The sequence below is a fragment of the Nycticebus coucang genome, chromosome 11, assembly GCF_027406575.1.
Source record: "Nycticebus coucang isolate mNycCou1 chromosome 11, mNycCou1.pri, whole genome shotgun sequence".
Lineage (NCBI taxonomy): Eukaryota > Metazoa > Chordata > Mammalia > Primates > Lorisidae > Nycticebus > Nycticebus coucang.
Genome location: NC_069790.1, coordinates 126,679,956 through 126,693,746, shown reverse-complemented (window position 1 = coordinate 126,693,746; position 13,791 = coordinate 126,679,956). Strand labels below are relative to the sequence as shown.

The following is a 13,791-nucleotide window of genomic DNA, read 5'->3' as shown; positions in this document are numbered from 1 at the left end:
TGCCTGCCACTCTGCCTGCCAGGGTGGGGGTGGGGAGTGCCCCATTCCACCTGCAGCCCTCATTAATGCAGGTGTGCTCCACAGGCTCCTGATACTGGGTCCATGGGTCCAAATGGCACCAAGCAAGCAGCCACCTTCCTCCTCCTTGGGCACGTGTTCCTCTGCAGTGAGATGGGGGTGTTGCCAACATCTCCCCCAGGGCACTGTGATTATAGCACCTGGACTGTGCCGCAATGACGTAACCACATCCAGGGCACATGGCACAATTTTAGGAAAAATTTAAGATGTAAATCAAGGCAGGCATGTCTCCCACTTTCTCGTCGAGGAAAGGGGCTGGGTGGATGTTAAGGCCTAAAAACCCCCTCGAACTTAAACAGTCTCAAAATACTTCAGCGTCCCTCCCACGTGTGTCCCTCTGACTTAGGTTCATTTATCACGATTCACAAGATAGAAAGTCCTCCTGGATATGAAAGCAGCCTAGGGCATGTTTTTAACCATTCTGATAGCTGATGAAGCAGCCTCTGGGCCAGTGTGCTGCAGGCTGGCAGGGGGAGGGCAGTGGGCACCCATGGAACGCCCAAACCTCGCTGGTGCACCCCAAGACACCTCACTTCCCTGAAGTCCACAGATCCAGCTCCTCTTCCTGAAGCGCCCCATGATATGAGACTTTGGGCCACCTCTGCCCTCCCAGAGCTGCTGGTGGTGGCAGGTAGGGACACGCAGCTGGTATGCAACTGCAGGCAGAGTGAGGAAACACCATTCATTAGCTCCCATTTTTACGACCGTGTCCAGTCTGTGTAAATGAACCCTCTCCGCCCTCAGTGTCCCCAGGACACTGCTGTGCTTCAGCACTGCAGCAATTTAATTGTATGTCTGAAGCACAGAGGGTCCAAGTGAAGTGATCCGCGGAGAGGGGCAGCACAAAGCAGAGACTCGTGCAGGATCCACAGCTCACTTCACACAGAAGTGGACAGTAATTCCAGCCCCTTCCCACAGGTCCATAGGCTTCCTCTGAGTCTGGAGAAGATGCCAGCCACCCCAGGCCAGCACGAGCTACCTCTCCAGAAGCTCGTCAGTGGAGCCGGCCAGAGCAGAAGCCCAAAGCCAAGCTCCTAGAACCCCAGGAGACACCACACAAAGTTCCCCTACAACTGTAACACAAAAGCAAAACTGTAACTAGGCAGCATGTTAAGCTCAATCACCTCACAAAGCAAATTGTGAGCTCACGATAAATCTCACGGCCCACACTGCTATATGCTGGGCACTCCACTTTAAGGACAAGACGGCACCCCGCCAAAAAAAAAAAAAAAAACATGCTATCCACAAGCTCAGAGCACGAAATCTCATGTCCAGCCCTGTGTAACTGAACCAGAGTGGGAGGCTCACCCTCACTTAAAAGCTCACACCTCAGAGGTCTGGACACAATTTCTTCCACTAGTGATGTGATATTTCTCCTCGAAAAGAGGGAAAACAGCATCAGTTTGCAGCAAGCTATTGCACCGTGGGGGTTACCTGAATGCCCTCCCCAAAATGCTGAAGACAAGCAAATGGTAAGAATTTAATCACATTTTACAGGGGAAGGAAGACAAGATAACTGTCCATATAGGAGAAACAGACTCTTACCTCACACACAGGTTACAGAGAGATTCATACTTGAAACATTTTCCAAGAGGCCAGACATACAGCAGCAGAACTTAACCAAGAAAGACTAAATCCAGGAAAATACAAGTTCACACAACTGCAAAGGCATGTTTTGAATGAAAACAAAAAATTAGGGCGGCGCCTGTTGCTCAAAGGAGTAGGGCGCCAGCATGGAGGTGGCGGGTTCAAACCAGCCCAGGCCAAAAACTGCAAAAAAGAAAAAAAAAAATTAGAAAATACAAATGACTTATGTATCAACAAAAATGTTTTTACAAGTCAAACTGAAAAGCAATTTTTAAAACTTCTCATTTATAAGCAAAAAGATTGCAAATAAACATTTTACAGAAGCACGGTTAAGAGAACAGGGGGAAAAAAAACGTAAGATAAAAATGAGGTAATCTGGGTTCCGTGCCTGTAACTCAGCAGCTAGGGTGCCGGTCACATAAACCGGAGCTGGTGGGTTCGAATGCAGACTGGGCCTGCCAAACAACGACTACTACAACCAAAAAACAGCCAGGCGTTCTGGCAGGCACCTGTAGTCCCAGCTACTTGGGAGGCTGAGGCAAGAAAATCGCTTAAGCCCAAGAGTTTGAGGTTGCTGTGAACTATGACGCCACAGCACTCTACCCAGGGCAACATAGTTAGGACTTGTCTCAAAAAAAAAAAAAAAAAAAAACAGAAGAACAGAATAAAGCTAATTTTCAAAGATGCAAATGATGGCCGTTGACTATGTGATCTGCTTTTAAGGGAAAAGCAGTATTACACCAAAAAGATTCCTTAGGAGTTTAGCATTTCTTTAGGAAATAAACCATATTTATTGTCTATCATGATGTTGTTGTACAACATTCTAGGAAAAAAACAAATGAACAGTAAATGAATGCAAAGGAAATAATGTACATTTGCCATTTTTTCTGTGGTAGCAGAATGACAGCCATTTCAAAGCACATGTGTCTTGCTCTGATTTGTCTGCCAGCCAACGCCCGCCAGGAAAGGCTTCCCTTTAGTTCCTGTGTCTCTGTGCACTCTACTCATCTTGGTAAAATGACTGAGGGCTTCCAGGAAAGCAACGCACTCCTTGTGTTCAGGGCTGTGCTGAGTTCCAGCAGCTCATCTGTTGGCATGGTTTCCACCCCAGTCTGCAGGCCAGGATCTGGGCTGTGTGTAATCAGCGTCCTTCCACAGAGAGTTGCCAGGGGATGGGAGCTAACTCCCGATAGTGCTGCTCCCAGCCCCTCTCTTCTTGTCCAACTTCATCCTCTAGACAGTGGCAGTCCCCCACCCTCTTATAACTCCAATCATGAAATTAGGTTTGGTGTTAATTCATCAAGCTCCTGTCCCTCGAACTTCTGCCCTTGTGAGGACTCCTCTTCACTGTCATAAATTGGGGAAATGCTGTTGTTGAAATGTCTATACAATCCAAAGTAATCTACAGATTTAATGCTATACCCATTAAAATAGCAAACAAACATCGTACTTGAAAGATCTTGAGCCTCGGCACCTGTAGCTCAAGCGGCTAAGGCTCCAGCCACATACACCTAAGCTGGCGGGTTCAAATCCAGCCCGGGCCTGCTAAACAACAATGACAACTACAACAAAAAATAGCTAGGTGTTGTGGCGGGCACCTGTAGTCCCAGCTACTTGGGAGGCTGATGCAAGAGAATCACTTAAGCCTAGGAGTTGGAGGTTGCTGTGAACTGTGATACCACAGCGCTCGGTACCCAGCACGACAGCTTGAGGTGCTATCTTAAAAAAAAAAAAAAAAAGTATCTTGAAAAAGTAGTTCTACATTTCTATCAGAAACAGGACAAACCCTTCTTAGCCAAGACAACTCTACAAAATAAGAACAAATCTGGAGGTATCACTTTAACAGACTTCAGACTGTAAATCCATGGTGACCAAGACAGCATGGTACTGGCATAGAATTAGACAAAGATTTATTAAACAGAGAATCTAGAGATGGAACCAGCCTCATGTTGCCATCTGATCTTGATAAAGCAAACAAAAGCACACACCAGGGAAAACAATCCCTATTCAATAAATGCTGCTGGAAGAACTTGACAGCCACATGTAAAAGGCTGAAACTGGGTCCACACCTCTTATCACTCAGAAAAATTAACTCACAAGATTTAAATCTAAGACATGAAACAGTAAAATCCATAGAAGCATGAAGAAAACTCATAAATTTGTCAGTCTAAAGGAAAAAAAATTATTAACAAGACCCAAAGGCAATCACAGCAACACAACTAAATGGGACCTGATCATGTTAAAAAGTTTCTACACACAGGGTGGTGCCTGTGGCTCAAACGAGTAGGGCGCCAGCCCCATATGCTGGAGGTGGTGGGTTCAAACCCAGCCTTAGCCAAAAACTGCAAAAAAAAAAAAAAAAAGTTTCTACACAGAGGGAAGGAGGGAGGGGGTGGGGCCTTGGTGCGTGCCACACCTTCTGGGGGCAAGACATGATTGCAAGAGGGACTTTACCTAACAAATGTAATCAGTATAACCTGGCTTATTGTACCCTCAATGAATCCCCAACAATAAAAAAAAAAAAAAGGTTTCTGCACAGCTAAGGATACAATTATCAAAGCAAAGAGATGGGGGAAGATAGTCTGCATGCCATACATCTGACAAAGAGTAAATCACCAGATTCTACAAAGAACTCAAGCAATTCAGTAAAAGACCAAACCCCATAAAAAATTGGGCAATTCAGGTGGCGCCTGTGGCTCAAAGGAGTAGGGAGCCGGTCCCAGATGCCAGAGGCAGCGGTTTCAAACCCAGCCCCAGCCAAAAAATGCAAAAAAAAAAAAAAAAATTGGGGAACTGACATTTCTCATGGAGACAAATGCCCAACAAACATATAATGTTTATCATCCTTAATCGTCAGGAGAAATGCAAATCAAAACCACGTTGAGGTACCACCTGACCCAGTGAGAACGGCCCACTTCACAAGGCCTCAACGCAGCAGACGCTAGTATGTGGAGGGAGAAGGGGAAAGCCCTGCACTGTTGGTGGGATGGCAAACTGGCACAGCCTTTATGGAAAGAAGTATGGGGAGTCCTCAAGGACCCAGAAGAGAAAAACAAAAAAATGAGTGTATCACAGGAGCATTTGTACTTGAATAGCATCCCAATTCACAACTGCCAAGATGTGGAAACAATCCAGGTGCCCTTCAACACATGAACAGTTCAATAAACTATGGTACAAGGCCAGGTGCGGTGGCTCATGCCTATAATCCTAGGACTCTGGGACTCGCCTGTAGTCCCAGCTACTTGGGAGGCTGAGGCAAGAGAATTGCTTAAGCCCAGGAATTGGAGGTTGCTATGAGCTGTGTGATGCCATGGCACTCTACCTCGGGCCATAAAGTGAGACTCTGTCTCTACAAAAAAAAAAAACTGTGGTGGCTTGGCACCCATACCTCAGCAAGTAGGGTGCCAGCCACATGCACTGAGGCTGGCGGGTTCAAACCCGGCCTGGGCCTGCTAAACAACAATGATAACTGCAACCAAAAAACAGCCAGGCATTGTGACAGGCGCCTGTAGTCCCAGCTATTCAGGAGGCTGAGGCAAGAGAATCGCTTAAGCCAAGAGTTTGAGGTTGCTGTGAGCTACGATGCCACTGCACTCTACCAAGGGCGACATAATGAAATTCTATCTCAAAAAATAATAATAGGGTGGTGCCTATGGCCCAGTAAGTAGGGCGCTGGCTCCATATGCGGAGGGTTGCAGGTTCGAACCCGGCACTGGCCAAACTGCAACAATAACAAAAAACAGCCAGGCTTTGTGGCGGGCACCTGTAGTCCCAGCTGAGGCAAGAGAATCGCTTAGCTAAGCCCAAGAGCTGGAGGTTGCTGTTAGCTGTGACACCACAGCACGCTACTGAGGGTGACAAAGTGAAACTCTGTCTCTAAAAAAAAAAACAGTGGCACCTGTAGCTCAGTGAGTAGGGCACCAGCCACATACACCAGGCTGGCAGGTTCAAACCTGGCCCGGGCCAGCTAAACAACAACTGCAAAAGAAAAAATAGCCAGGCATTGTGGCGGGTGCCTATAGTCCCAGCTACCTGGGAGGCTGAGGCAAGAGAATTGATTGAGCCCAAGACTTTGAGGTTGCTGTGAGCTGTAACGCCACGGCACTCTACCGAGGGCAACATGATAAACTCTCCAAAAAAAAAAAAAAAAACTTAATAATCTAGAACATCCTAACGGGTTCGAAATTCCGTAACACCAAAGCTACAGAAAATGCTTCCTGGGTGACTTCAACAATGATGAGACAGTATTTCCATTCAGATACCTGGTCTCTCTGGCCATAGCTGGGCATGGAAGGCTCACCCCATCCCCAGCACCATTAATGAAAAAGAACAAAGCTCTTCAGAAAAACAAAACATCTGCTTGAATTTTTCATTTAATAACAAAAGCCATCTAACCTGTGTCACACTAAAATCCTACCTGTGAAACTGCATTTACAACACTGCGTCTGAAATGTGACACACCTACCTCATCCAAAGAGATGCAGGGCTGTCAGCTAGGTCACTGCCAACGCAACACATTAAGGCGTATCACTCACTGTTTTTTTTTTTTCAGTTCCACCATCTCCACAAACACCTATTTCTATGCTTCTTTTGAAAGTTCCTATGAAATTTCATAAAATACCTCTTACTTTTTTTCAGTCACAATACATTAGGTTCTTAAACGCTCAGTGGTATGGCAAGCAATCCCCCAGGTCCCCTAGCTAAACCAGCACTGGCAGGTATTTGTCAGAGCAACTACCCTCCTTTCTAACAGGTTTTATACTGTTTATTTCCATAACAAAACAGAATAGGATCGTTTAAAAGCAAAGTCTGGTTTAATTAATATTCTTTTAAGGCCAGAATTCTAGTTACCAGCGGCGATGATGAAGTATTACAGATTGAGAAACAAAAGAAATGCCTTTATTTTTGCTCACATCTTAATCACTCCATGAGTTTATCAAGCATATTGTCCATAAGTGATCTTACATCAAATATATCCTAAAAAACTAGAACATACTTTTAAGAATGAAAAATTATATAACTATTTCTTCCCTCCCCCATAGAAATGTTACCATAATAAACTGTGTGATAGACTTCTAAATCATTACTTGTGAATATCTCTCCATATACTCTCCAAATACACTGAAGAAAATGTCGACATGTAACTGCAGGTTGGCATCCACCTTAATGAACAGAACAAACACTAGTGAAGTGAAACCAGAAGCCCAGCCACAAAATCATACACAGACACAAGAAGGCTACAGATCCCACTCAGGAAAGAATGCACCAAAGACATTCGCATTTATTTTTTTTTTTTAAAGCAAATGACAAAGACCCAGTATACCAGCTTTACTTTTTAAACCTAAGCTTAACATTACATATTTAAACAACTGTCAAAACTTACTAAGATGCCAGCATTCATGCACAGCTAGAAAACATCCTTATAGTAAACCAGAAATGTTTTACCATTAATGTGTTAATATCTTTCACTACTAAATACTGAAAAAAACCAAAATTATTTCTGTAGAAGGTTCATCCTGCGGTGCTAACTTCACAGCAGGCTGACGCTACGTGGCTCACGTTTCAGACACAATGGAAAAGCAGGTCCATGCTGGTGTTAGTGCACACTCTGTTCTACCACTACTGAGGAGTCGGGCTCACCTGGAGTACGTTTAATAAAAAAGCAAAGTGCATACAGAAATTTACAACAATTTTAAAGACAAATAAATGGTCCTATTATGTGGTCCCAACAATAAACTCAAAAGTCTATGACAAATATGGCTCCGATGAGCTGTTTATAAATACTCAGATTAGGTACAGTGATACTGAAAGTCGAGTTCGTTTGAAATCTTCAAAAAAAGTTCCTGTTAATCCTCAAATGGTGCTTGTTACAGTTAACATTTCTGTTAAACGCGTGCGTTGAGTCACTTGTTATCCAAGCGCAGCTGCTCCTTACCATTTATTGTCAGGGACTTGAGCTGCCCGTCTTCCTCAACTTCCACTCTTTCTTGACCATTCTCCACGATTCTGTAGGATAACGTAAATTTTAAAATCTTTTCTTAAAATACATGTGAATGTCCACAAATAATAAAAGACATCATTGCAATAAACACAGGAAAAGTAATTTTCAGACTGAAAAATCACAGAAGCCAACCTGTTGACAACAGACACTTCTTTCATAAAATACATTTATTCTGACCAAGATAAGTTCTGTATCAAACAGTACAGACCTGACCGGTACCACCAGCCACAGTGAAGTCATCACTGCTAATGGCCTCTCCTCACCACTGACATGCCGGGAACTACGAGGCACAACCCTGAGTCATGGCACCTTGAACATGGCACTAACAGGCACTGCTAGTGGACTAACATTCATACGAAGATGAAAGGCAAAGCTCTTCTTAATGTGGAGATAAAAGACCTTCACGGCCTGTGCGTCGCACTCTAGGCCATGTGCAATGTAAATGTGGCACCAATAAAAAACTATGCCTACTTACTAAAAATACAAAGTATAACACCACTGTACCTCTTTGTAGTGATCTTTCTGCCATTAACTATTTTTGTAGAAGTCGATACAGACTTGAAGTTGCCCATCCCACTACCACCAAATGATGTGGAAGAGAATGAAGTCAGACCTCCGTGATCTAGCGACCCAAATGAAGAAAATCCTGCAGGAAATCCCACAGAAAATCCTGTAGGAAAGCAGCAAAAAAGAAAACTGATTAGAGATGATTATGTCAAGTGTTAACGCAAACACTGCTAAGTTTCAAAACAGAGACAAGATCGTTTGAAGTTACAATGTGGAGCTCATGTGTAACATACTACATTACCTGGGCTCAAGCGCCCATGAGACGGGCACACAGACGCCAGGGCCTCTCCTAGCTCCTCTCCATACATGGGGGAACACAGGCAGCTACTTCGTTCCAGTCACACTTGTTCTCCCCCTTCCCAAAGGAGCTCTGATGGACCCACCTGGCATTTCCAACAGGTGAAACAGGAATCCTCCCTATTTCTGAGTGATGCACTCAGCATCAAACACCAGAGAGGGCAGGTGGCAAGGTGTACCTTTATCTCACAGGAACAAAGTGGCCACACCACCTCAGAACCAATGGCCTTGTCCTTGCAATGGGAGCTTAATACTCATCCACTTATCAAACATTTGCAATCAAACAAATGACACTCAACATCAGGGTGACTGAATGAGACTGACCCAAAAAAACAAAAAAACACATGCTCCTAAACATGATGAAATCACCGGGCAGCACCTGTGGCTCAAAGGGGTAGGGTGCCGGCCCCATATGCCGGAAGTGGCGGGTTCAAACCCAGCCCCAGCTAAAAACTGCAACAAAAAAAGAAATCACCTAAGCAATAATAGTCTCAACAACTAGTGGCATCCAAAACAAAAAGAAAAAATACAGAACGTCTGTAAGTTGACCACCCAAGGAACTGTAACAAACTGGTCAACATAAGGATCTAGGCAGGTGCCCGTCTCTGAAAATTAAGTCAACATCAGGAGCAGTCAGCTATGAGGTTGTACTGTATGGTGAGGTACATATGTAATTTCGTATTATCTAATGGCCTTACTAAAAAATAAAAATCAGCGCGATTTTAATAATGTTTTCTTTAGCATATAATTGTTGGAGCAGTTTTTCACATCAGGTCTTTGGACTTCAGGGCATATTCCACACTTTTTTTTTTTTTTTTTTTTTGAGACAGTTTCACTTTGTCGCCCTTGGTAGAGTGCTGTGACATCACAACTCACAGCAACCTCCAACTCCTAGGTTCAAGTGATTCTCCTGCCTCCGCCTCCCAAGTAGCTGGGACTATAGGCGCCCACCACAATGCCCGGCTATTTTTTGGTTGCAGCCATCATTGTTGTTTGGCGGGCCAAGGCTGGATTCGAACCTACCAGCTCAGGTGTATGTGGCTGGTGCCTTAGCTGCTTGAGCCACAGGCACCAAGCCTCTTTTTTTTTTTTTTTTTTTTTTTTGGGGGGGGGGGGCGGGAGACACAGTCTCAGGCTGTCACCCTCAGTGGAGTGCGGTGGCATCACAGGTCACAGCAACATCCAACTCCTGGGCTCAAGCGATTCTCCTGCCTCTGCCTCCCAAGTAGCTGAGACTATATAGGTGCCTGCCACAACGCTCCACTATCTTTTTGGTTGTAGTTGTCATTGTTGTTTGGCAGGTCCGGGCTGGATTACGAACCCATCAGCTCTGGTGTATGTGGCTGGCGCCTTAGCCAGCTTGAGCTACAGGTATCAAGCCATGCTTTTTTTTTTTTTTTTAAAGGCACATTCTCACTGTGTCACCCTGGAGAGTACCGAGGAGTCATCACAGCTCACAGCAACCTCAAACTTTTGGACTCAAGTGATCCCCTTGCCTCAGCCTCACAAGCAGCTGGAAATATAGGTGCCCAGCACCACGCCAGCTAGTTTTTCTATTTTTAGTAGAGAAGGAGTCTTTTTCTTTCTTAGGCTGGTCTCCAACTCCTGAGCTCAGGCAATCCAGCTTCGGTCTCCCAGAGTGCTGGGATTATAGGTGTGAGCCACCTTACCCAACATCACTTACCACACTCATGACATCTGGATCTCGACCAGCCACATCCCAAGCACGCAGTGGCTGCCACACTGCACACGAGGATCTAGAGCAGGGATTTTCAACCAGGGTGCCACAGCACATGGGGTGCCGGAGAGGGTGTCAGGTGTGCCACGCAAAACTTTTAAAGATCACTGGCCAGGTGCAGTGCTCGTGCCTGTAATTCAGCACTCGGGGAAGCTGAGACAGGTAGACTGCCCGAGCTCAGGAATGACAGACCAGCCTGAGCAAGACCAAGATCCTATCTCTAAAAACAGCCAGCTGTGGTGGGTGCCTGTAGCCCCAGCCACTCAGAAGGCTGAGGCAACAGAATCAGTTGAGCCCAAGAGTTTGAGGTGGCTTTCTGTGAGCTGTGATGGTAGGACAAACTTAGACTCTGTCTCAAAAAAAAAAAAAAAAAAAAAAGTCTTGGTGCCTGTAGGACAGTGGTTACGCGCCAGCCATATACACCAAGGCTGTGGGTTTGAATCCAGCCCGGGCCTGCTAAACAACAAAATAATAGCCGGGCGTTGTGGCAGGCACCTATAGTCCCAGTTACTTGGGAGGATGAGGCAAGAGAATCACTTAAGCCCAAGAGTTTGAGGTTGCTGTGAGCTGTGATGTTACAGCACTCTACCGAAGGTGACATAAAATAAAATTAAAAGATCATTAATTAAATTATTTTCAGAAGGTCAAAGCCCAGTAAGAATATTTTTTTTCTTTTTTAATCAACATAATGTAAGTCAGTCACCGCAGTTTCACTATAGGTTCAAATGTGCCATTGAGATTAAAAAGGTTGAGGAAACCCTAATCTAGAGAGTGAACCTGAGGCCACATGATACCCCAGAGGCTCCTTAGTAGGAGGAATAGCATCTACATGTTAGCCATTCACTTTTTTTTTTTTTTTGTAGAGACAGAGTCTCACTCTATGTCCCTCCGTAGAGTGCCGTGGCCACACACAGCTCACAACAACCTCCAACTCCTGGGCCTAAGCAATTCTCTTGCCTCAGCCTCCCGAGCAGCTGGGACTACAGGCGCCCGCCACAACGCCCGGCTATTTTTCGGTTGCAGTTTGGCCGGGGCCGGGTTTGAACCCGCCACCCTCTGCATATGGGACTGGCGCCTTACCGACTGAGCCACAGGCGCCGCCCAGCCATTCACTTTTTAAATGAAAGACTATTTACTTGGTACTTTTAATCAGCTTTCTCTTATTCACCCTTTAGTCCTGTGGTTACCATCAAAAGAGAGCTCTCCTGGGGAATAATCCCAGCACTCTGGGAGGCTGAGGTGGGTGGACAGCTTGAGCTCAGGAGTTCAAGACCAGCCTGAGCCAAGAGCACGACCCCGTCTCTACTAAAAATAGAAAAAGTGAGGCAAGAGCATTGCTTGAGCCCAAGCTGGAGGTTGCTGTGAGCTATGACCAAGGCCATAGCTTGAGACTGTCTCAGAAATAAGAAAAGAAAAGAAAGAAGGAAAAAAAAAAAAAAAACAGCCAGGCTCTATGACAGGCACCTATAGTCCCAACTACTTAGGAGGCTGAGGCAGAAAAGAGCTGGATCCTAAGAGTTTGAGATTGCTGTGGGCTGTGACACCAAAGCACTCTACTGAGGGCTACAAAGTGACACTGTCTCAAAACAGAAAAGAGTTGGCAGACAAGTTTGAATCCTTCTGATGATACCTATAGCTGTGTGAGGAATGCTTATCATGTATTCCTCCAGTTCATGACGGCCCTTCCTACGGCAAACTAAAAGCTGTCTCAGCTTGGCGCCTGTGGCTCAAGCGGCTAAGGTGCCAGCCACATACACCTGAGCTGGCGGGTTTGAATCCAGCCCGGGTCTGCCAAACAACAATGACAGCTGCAACCAAAAAATAGCCAGGCGTTGCGGCAGGCGCCTGTAGTCCCAGCTACTTGGGAGGTGGAGGAAGGAGAATCGCTTGAGCCCAGGAGTTGGAGGTTGCTGTCAGCTGTGATGCCACAGCGCCCTACCCAGGGTGACAGCTTGAGGCTCCATCTCAAAAAAAAAAAAAAAAAAATCTAAAAGTGTCTGGTCAGGCACTACACTAGGCAAACACCTTAGCCATGGACCAGCCTTCTGATTCCAAGGGATACTACCTGTGTGTGTATTTTTGTGATGACTGCGAAGAGTGTTAGATAAAATAAATATTTACCAGATACTTGTCCAGAATACACACTGCCCCTTTTATACCCATGAATTTCATTAAAGTACCTTTTTTTTTTTTGGTTTTTGGCCGGGGCTAGGTTTGAACCCACCACCTCTGGCATATGGGACCCAGCGCTCTACTCCTTGAGCCACAGGCGCCGCCCTCATTAAAGTATCTTTTAACAGTAAGATTGGATGCAGGGGCTCCCACCTGTACTCCTAGCACACAGAGAGGTGGAGGCAGGTGGACTGCCTAAACTCAGGAAAAGACCAGCCTGAGCAAGAGCAAGACCCTTTACTAAAAATAAAAAATCTAGCCCAGCATTATGGCAGATGCCTATAGTCCCAGCTACTCAGGAGGCTGAGATAAGAGGATCACTTGAGCCCAAGAGTTTGAAGTTGCTGTGAGCTATGACACCAAAGCACTTTGCCAAAGTTTAGTGAAACTCTGTCTCAAAAAGAAGGCAAGATTTTAAGGTTTTCTTTTTTTTTTTTTGTAGAGACAGAGTCTCACTTTATGGCCCTCAGTAGAGTGCCGTGGCATCACACAGCTCATAGCAACCTCCAACTCCTGGGCTTAAGCGATTCTCTTGCCTCAGCCTCCCGAGTAGCTGGGACTACAGGCGCCCGCCACAACGCCCAGCTATTCTTTGGTTGCAGTTCAGCAGGGGCCGGGTTTGAAACCGCCACCCTCGGTATATGCGGCCGGCGCCTTACCGACTGAGCCACAGGCGCCGCCCGATTTTAAGGTTTTCAAGTACAACATTCCTTAGAAGATTAGGGGAAAATGTAGGTTATTAAAAGTACAGATTTGAAATGTTGGGAAATTTACAAAACTATTCTACCAAACATGCTTTAAGCTACTTTTGAGCATTCTAAGCACTAATTTCTGTTCAGATAACAGATTGTATATAGGAATTTAATACCTGTATTAAAAGAAGAAAATCCACTTCCAAAAGGTGGAAATCCACTGAAGCCAGAGAAAAACGACCCTGTTCCTCGGGTTCTGCTTCCTCGGAGACCCCTCTGATTCCCAATAAAGTCCTCAAATGGGTCTTCTGAAAACAAACATGAATGCATGCTGTTAAAACTCTTCAGTAAGAGGACAAGGTTGATGCCTTCCTTACAAAGGCGTCATTCTACCCAGAAGCAGAACACAGACAAGAAAGAAGCTTGTATCTGAGAAGTACCTTAAATACCATCTCCAACAGTTTTACCTTCTCCTTTAGCTGTAGCTGTGGTAAAATAACCAAACTGTTAATAAGAAACAGCTTATTGTTCATACATATAAAATCGGGATTAATAAAGTACCCTTCTTCAAATGCAGACAGCTACTTAACACAGCCCTTCAATAAAGATCGTGCTTAGACTCTTCCTGTTGCCACCACGTGAGGAATCAAGAGAGTCTG

The 13,791-nt window shown here is 45.2% G+C and overlaps 1 protein-coding gene across 7 annotated transcripts in view; it reads right to left on the bottom strand.

Moving 5' to 3' along the window:
• The window catches only part of DNAJB6 (DnaJ heat shock protein family (Hsp40) member B6), a 72,702-nt gene that overhangs the window by 15,616 nt on the left and 43,295 nt on the right, over positions 1-13,791 (bottom strand). For 6 of the 7 annotated variants that reach the window (XM_053608845.1, XM_053608850.1, XM_053608848.1 and 3 more), the window contains 3 exons: positions 13,309-13,440; positions 8,171-8,336; positions 7,601-7,671 (listed from right to left, as the gene is read on the bottom strand). In XM_053608845.1, the coding sequence (XP_053464820.1) occupies positions 7,601-7,671; positions 8,171-8,336; positions 13,309-13,440 (369 nt within the window). The remainder of the gene's footprint in view (positions 1-7,600; positions 7,672-8,170; positions 8,337-13,308; positions 13,441-13,791) is intronic. The other variant, XM_053608849.1, reaches the window with a different exon arrangement.